Genomic DNA, 6,993 nt, shown 5'->3' with positions numbered 1-6,993 from the left:
ACACACACACACACACACGCACACACATGCACACACACGACTCAATGATTTCAGGGGATATTACATTGAGATATAATAATCTCCTACAGACAGTCTTTTAACACAGGGGGTTGAAATGGCAAGATAAACTCCCAGTCAAATCTTCTTGCAGTATAATGGTAAAAACTGCAAAATATATGGACAGATGGTGACATCATCCCCATTGTTTTCCACATATAATGGTGGTCCAGCCAAATTGCTTTTACAAAGCAACATAAATTACATTATTGCAATGAACAAGGCAAAAACTGATTTTTGTCAGGTTTGCTGTTACAGGCGGAGGTACAATATATGTCTCATATAATTCAGCTTTTGCCATCATGGTATGGTTTATAGAAGGAGAGACATACATTACATGCATACAAACACATGTAAACACACACATATGTGCATAGCTATAAACGACGAGTATAGAGTCTACTCACTCTGATTACTGAGGGCTTCTGTCCTCCATGTTGCACTGCAAAACAGCAGAGACATCAGACATAATTACAGCTTATGGTTACATCATCAGCAAATAGTAAGATGGGGAAAACAGAAAGAAAGAACATTTCTCATCCCGTTAAACACATTTAATACCTTTATCTCCCTCTCGAGCCCACATTACTTTTTTCATCTATAACATTTTTTTTCTCTAATCAACATTTTTATTTATTTTTGAAGGGAATAACAAAAACAGTTTACTGCTAATTTAAAAGAAATGAATAGCGTGCAGCATTCAAGGTTTTTCTGGGACTGACCTGTTCTCTAACAGAATCTTGGTGATCAGGTTTTTCAGACTGGAATGGAAGGACTCGGGGAAGATAGCGAGGATCTGCTCTGGAGAGCTGAGGTTGTAGAAAAGGACGTAATGGGAGAGTGCATGGAGGGACTGGACCAGCTAAAGGACAGAAAATAACTCAGATTCACATTGGAAATACATGTTTTACAGCTATTTAAAGTTCTCGATCAAAGCCAGCAATAGTTAACTATTTTGATGCTCACTGAACTTTAAGTAATTTTCAAAGTAAGAATGTCAAGATTTTAATGATTCCGTGTTCTCAAATTTGAGGATCAAGAAAATTAACCCAGTTAGGAAATGTCAAAAACTGTAGTTCCTCTACTGGCCACCCAAAGCCAGCTCTACAAGTGAACCACCTGTCAAATCCAGCAAAACAGCTCCAGACCGTCACACTTCCTCCTCCATGTTGGACAGTTGATGCCACACACTGTGGAACCATCCTTCCGTCTACTCTACGGCGTACAAAGATCCTGAGTGATGAACCAAAGATTTCAGATTTTGATTCATCAGTCCGTAACACCTTCTTCCAGACTTCAGTAGTCCAATGATGGTGTTTCATGGCCCAGGAAAGCCTCTTTTTCTTATTCCGATGTCTTAGCAATGCCTTTATTGCTGCAACTCGCCTGGTTCAGTTGTGGCTTTGGGTCTGCCAGCCCTCTTCCTATCAGAGTTTGCCCCAGTTTCTGAGTTACTTTTGATGGTGAAGGAAACTGGACTCCCGACACTTTGACTTTCTTTGCAATTTCTCTGTAGGAAAGACCTGCATTTATAAGTGTTATGATGGTCTGTCTCCCTTTCATTGTTAATTGCCTTCTTCTTGCCATTTTTGTAGCAACACACTACTTTCTGCAGTACTTTACTGTTCAACTGATGCTCACGAGGGTATGGTACCACAGTTTGTTCCAATACTGGTTTTATGCAGACAGATGGGGCTTTGTAAGTAATCCAGAAAAGTTGGAACACCTGTAGGAATTAGTAGCACCAGCTTTCAAGACTTGATAAACCTTCATAGCTGCAGAACAGCTTTACATTGTTGACCCATTTCCCTGAAAAGGGTCTTTTTGTATAATCATAAATGTACAATATTTTCAGTTTTGATATGGAGGGTTTTTTTTGTTTTTTAGTGTTGACACATGTCATAATAATAAAACTAGTGAGTGCATGTAGAACAGTCATTTAAAGTTGCGAATTGGTAGGAAAAAAATTATATTAATCGATTTCAACCAAGTCCTCAAGTTAAAATACAACTTAGTGGAACTTTCTTTATATCCCCCAAAACACAGTCAAGTGCTTGCAGCATGGGTCAGTAAACTACTGTATGTCCACACACACTGCAAGGACCAACACACACTGATGTTTTTGTTTTACCTGTGCAGCCTGGGCTTCCGAAATGCCGAGTGTTGCTGCAGTGCTCTCAGTTAGCCGCTGACTCAGACCTCTTTGACTCTGCACACAAACCTCTCTCACTGCATCTTTAGAAGGAGCCTCCAGAGAAAAAACAATCCACTCTCAGTGACTTAAAACTAACGTGTGTAACAATTTCTCAGATCTGAACATGCAGTTGGTACGTGAAGCCCTAAGATGTCCTCAAATCTGCTAATGCGGTTCAATTTACTGTCACTGGAGGTTTTTAAGGTCAGTTCCACTTCACTGAAGTTTGTATATAAAATTGCAGTATTTAGATAAAAATCGTGTCTTTATGTCTACAGAATGAGAAATACAAAGAGCTAGCAGACTAACAGACTCTCTGAAAGCTGACTGTTTTACAAAATGTTAATGTTTGACATACCTTCAGAAGAAGCTGTAAGTTGGTGAAATCTTCGTTGCATACAGTGGCAGCCATGTTGACATGTGACTGTGACAAGTCACGTGAGAGAAGAACGCCGCATGGGAAATGAAGTGCAAACAAAATGACATCGGCAGCATCTACCAACATAAATCTTTATTAAATGAAACAAACTATAATTTGATTTTTTTAATTATTCAAATATGAATTGTGTAATTCTTAACAAACAGTATTGCCAAATATGTATGCCACATATACGAATCCCTGAAATGTTCAGGTGAAATTGTCAGAAAAATGAAGACAGGAACTATTCATTTATCTTGCCAGATTTGCTCTGTTATTACAAATAACAAACACAAAATAAATGTGCAAATCTTCCCTTGTTCAACTGTGTCTCTTTGTATAAATCTCTATCCTTTTGTTGTATGTCGGAGTTAAACATACATTGTCAGATCGGCTTAGCACAAACTGACAGCTATATCTGTTAGACAGCCATTAGCCGTGAGACCAGCAGTCACCCTAACCGTATATCACTAAACAGAAAACTTTGCTTAAGTAAAAAGAAAGATAATTTACTTACCGTTTGTCGTCTGTGAACTGACGGCTCCTATTGGCATAGTGGAATTATTCTAAAACGCGCATGCGCGCACATGCGACTCAACGCAATGTATGCTACTGATTTGTGGGCTGCGACGACGGATCACTGGCATTAGATATTAAACATACTCAGTCTCAAATGGTATAAACCAAATAAACATTGAAGCAATATTGAACCTCTTACTCTTATGGTCTCAATCACACAGTATAATTCAATCAATTAGAAATCCCAGTTAGCTCACTTAACAGCAAAAATCAGTCTTTCACTAGAGGTTTTCAGACCGGTGAATATTCAATATGTCAATCAAGCAAAGGTTTATAAGTTTAGGACACTAAATAAACTATAAAACTAATCAAATGAACCGCATTTTAAACCCTTAATCATTCCTTTTCTATGATTAACCTTTTTAACATTGGTTTTAGCACAGTATCAACAAAAATATCAACTTACAACACGTGGTCCAAGGATTCAGGGGTCCAGCATTCAAAATAAATATCCACAATCATATTATTGGTACAATACAAAGCTTTAAAAATTAATAAAAATTAATTCATAACACAGTTCATAACATGTTCATAACTCCTGCCTTTTTACTGGTGGCAAACTACACAAAAACAAGTAACCATGTCCATAAAAGGCCTTGTGCATTTAGCTTACAGAGGTAGTTTTTTGTGTGATTTCACAGTGTGCTAACCTGATTCAGTAAAAGGACTAGATGTTATAGTCCCTGAAATTGCATTGCTTTAAATGGAGAGAATCTTGAGGGATGGCTGTTATGAGGAAAGGCAGCCCAGAAACTTTTACCCAACCTAATCTGCCATTTTTGGGGGATTAGAGATCTGATCTAGATTAGATATTAAGATTTGGGACACATTGTCACTGGTGGACCTTAAATTCATCGGGTGGGATGGGTCCTTTCCAAACCACAGCTGTGGATTTATTGGGGAAGGTAGCACATCGTATGTCGCTCGGATTACGAAACAGTCTATTAGACTCCATCCTCCAGATTTCATTCCATGAGAGCCTCTCCCAATTCATCCAGCGACCCTGCCTTGCCAGCACTACGGCTTTGGACATGTCTGGCTGTTTACTACTGTCGACGCACCTCCTCCACCACCATTTTTCGACGTTCGGTTACAGATGCCTGTTGCCACCGAGGTGTTACTGCTCCAAGACCAAATCCTCCTCTACCCTGTTGGACGGGACCCACCACGTCACGATGCCGAAGAGCAGATTTGGCCTGTAGCACAGATGTGGCTGGGGTCCACTTCCTCCCCGTTGCTTGGGTGGGAGCAGTCCCTCTCACTATTGGGTCTTGGGAGTCCGTGAGTGACATCTTAAGCCTCACTTTTGCACATTTAAACTCCTCCATCAGACATGGGATAGGCAATGACAGTATCCCGTCGCTATAGAGTCCAACGCTGCTGAATCATTTGGGAAGTCCGAGCCACTTCTTAACGTAGGAGCTCACTAGCCTCTCTAGTCGATTGGGATGATTGAGAAAGACCTCATACATGGTCAACGGCCACTGTAGTCTGGGTAATAACCCAAACTGGAAGCACCAGCGCTTCAGTTTCCCTGGGAGTGCAGTGTTGTTAATCCGCTTGAGGTCATTAGCCAAGTTCTGCCTTGGTTGTTCTAGTTGTCACGTATCATGGAGTTCTGCATTGTAGCACCGTCCCAGGCTCTTTATGGGCTTCTCTAAAAGTGTGCTAACCTGAAATACACATCATAATACACTATCAGAGGCACAAAGACACACATCACTCATTTCTCTTTCCAGATTTTCTGAGGTGAGGGCAAAGCCCAGGTGCAACGCTTTCATGCAGCGCTAACAAAACCTTATTGTTATATTAATGGAGAGGGTGATGTGAGGAAAATGAGTGGGGAAGACTTTAAAAGTGGGACTCAGCGTTTGGGGTAACCCAAAAATCACATGGAGCGACTCAGTGTGGGGAAAATAATCACAACTCACAATAATTTCTACTGAGCACTCCAGTAGATTTTCTTAGTGTACAAGCTGTGATCAGCTGACCTGTGCTGCTGCTGGTTTGAGGTTTACTGCACTTTTTGGATTTACACAACTGAATTCAACCAGATGTGAGCAGATGTTTCGTGAGTTGTCCAACAATCTTATCTTATCTTCCCATATGGAAAAGATATATATAAATCTTATAAAGTTTTTATCTTTCTTGTATGAAACTTGTATGAAAAGCATACAAGAGTGAAAACACATATAAGATCCCTTGAAAGATTATATAATGAAACCTGTATGTTTTGTATACTTACTAAAAACATATATGATTTACTCATGAAAGTGGCCACTTTCATGAGTAAATCATATATGTTTTTACTATTTCTTTTCCATATGGGTTATCTTATCTTATCTTATCTTATCTTATCTCCTGAGATTGTTTTATACCATCATACATGAAACTTTGTGACCTTTTATTTAAAAATAACACCCACCTAGCAGACTAAACCTTTATTGTGCCATTTAGGTGTCATCTACAAATGAAATTGAGACATTGGTCAAGGAGACTAGTCCCCGAATAAAGATGAACTATAAAAAAGGGGCAAAATTGCCTATTTTTGTTAAGGTAACTAAGATCTCTTGACATCTGCAGTAAGCTGCTGCAGGTGTTCTATCAGTCTATGGTGGCAAGTGTTCCGTTCTATGGTGCAGTCTGCTGGGTAGGCAGCATCAGATACAAGGATGCAAAGAGATTAGACAAATTAGTGAAGAAAGCTGGCGCTGGAGCCAGACTGTACATGCTGGGGGAGGTGAATAACTCTGATCACCCACTGTACAACATTTTCATGGAAGATGAGTAATAGAAGACTCCTCTCTGTCTGTTGTACAACAGAGCAATACAGAAAAACATTTGCTCCCACAGCGATTAGGCTTTTTAATTTTCATACAAATAGCAGATGGGCCATGTCAGACACAAATTTACCCTTGGGATCAATAACGGTATTATTTTATTATCACAATAATGTCACATGTTACATACCTCAACTGGTGTAAGCTACATTTTCTCTACATTCCCTATGCAGGCAAGTTGGCAGAGGCATGTTTTGGGCAATGTTCTGTTGGGCAACTTTGGGTCGTGCCATCCACAAAGATGTTACTTTGACCTAAGCACTTTTGCAGACCATATATATACACCACTTCATGAAAACAGTATTCCCCGATGTTTTTGATTTTTGCCATTTTTTCAATTTTATCCATCATTATCTGTCAAAGTGGTGGCACATCATAGAACAAGTTAACCTGTATTCACCTCTGTGGAATATAGGCTATATACCATCTGATATGTCATGTTATCAGTATTTCTTTGTTTGTATTGTTAGGTCAGGTTCATTATTTGGCATATATCGCAAGACACACTTTATTTGCTTTCCTCCATACATAACCTTAACCAACAATACACAATCAAACGTTGTTTTCCTCTTGAGCTTTGGCCTTGTGGTCTTGTGATTTTTCCCACCATTTTACCGCTTTCATTAACGTAGTAAGTTTATCAAACCAAGTGTCAAAGAAACAGTTGAGGTCTCCTCATTTTCTCTTCTATTACTTTCTGTTTCGCCTGTAGATGCATATTTCTCTTTCATATATGGAAACATCTTCAAGATCACACGCTGAAAATTTCTGACTTACAAACAGCATGGCAGGGCAGTGAGGAGAAAAGCTGGTAAACAACACAAAATTTTAAGAAAGCGTTTTTTGTCTGTTGTAGAGACGTGCATGTTGGAGGTTGTTGTTTAGCTTACGGTCGGAGGGGTCGC

The 6,993-nt window shown here is 39.4% G+C and overlaps 1 protein-coding gene across 1 annotated transcript; it reads right to left on the bottom strand.

The window, feature by feature from the left end:
- Positions 1 to 28: 28 nt before the first annotated feature.
- commd9 (COMM domain containing 9) lies at positions 29 to 3,276 on the bottom strand. Its single transcript, XM_005747897.2, has 5 exons — positions 3,187 to 3,276; positions 2,610 to 2,675; positions 2,189 to 2,305; positions 780 to 919; positions 29 to 499 (listed from the first exon to the last, which is right to left on the bottom strand). Exons 2-5 carry the CDS (start codon positions 2,661 to 2,663, stop codon positions 457 to 459), a joined length of 354 nt encoding a protein of 117 aa, XP_005747954.1. The 5' UTR covers positions 2,664 to 2,675; positions 3,187 to 3,276; the 3' UTR covers positions 29 to 456.
- Positions 3,277 to 6,993: the final 3,717 nt, after the last annotated feature.

Source organism: Pundamilia nyererei, unplaced genomic scaffold (assembly GCF_000239375.1).
Source record: "Pundamilia nyererei isolate P.nyererei 1_Seehausen unplaced genomic scaffold, PunNye1.0 scaffold00208, whole genome shotgun sequence".
Lineage (NCBI taxonomy): Eukaryota > Metazoa > Chordata > Actinopteri > Cichliformes > Cichlidae > Pundamilia > Pundamilia nyererei.
The sequence above is the reverse complement of the archived record's forward strand: the minus strand, read 5'-3'. Positions and strand labels throughout refer to the sequence as shown.

Excerpts from the sequence above, each read along its gene's own strand:
- commd9 (XM_005747897.2), bottom strand. The coding sequence starts at position 2,663 with ATGGCTGCCACTGTATGCAACGAAGATTTCACCAACTTACAGCTTCTT. Across the intron at positions 920-2,188 it reads CGGAAGCCCAGGCTGCACAG|CTGGTCCAGTCCCTCCATGC; the intron begins GTAAAACAAAAA and ends TCTGTCCTTTAG. Across the intron at positions 500-779 it reads AAGATTCTGTTAGAGAACAG|TGCAACATGGAGGACAGAAG; the intron begins GTCAGTCCCAGA and ends GCTGTTTTGCAG.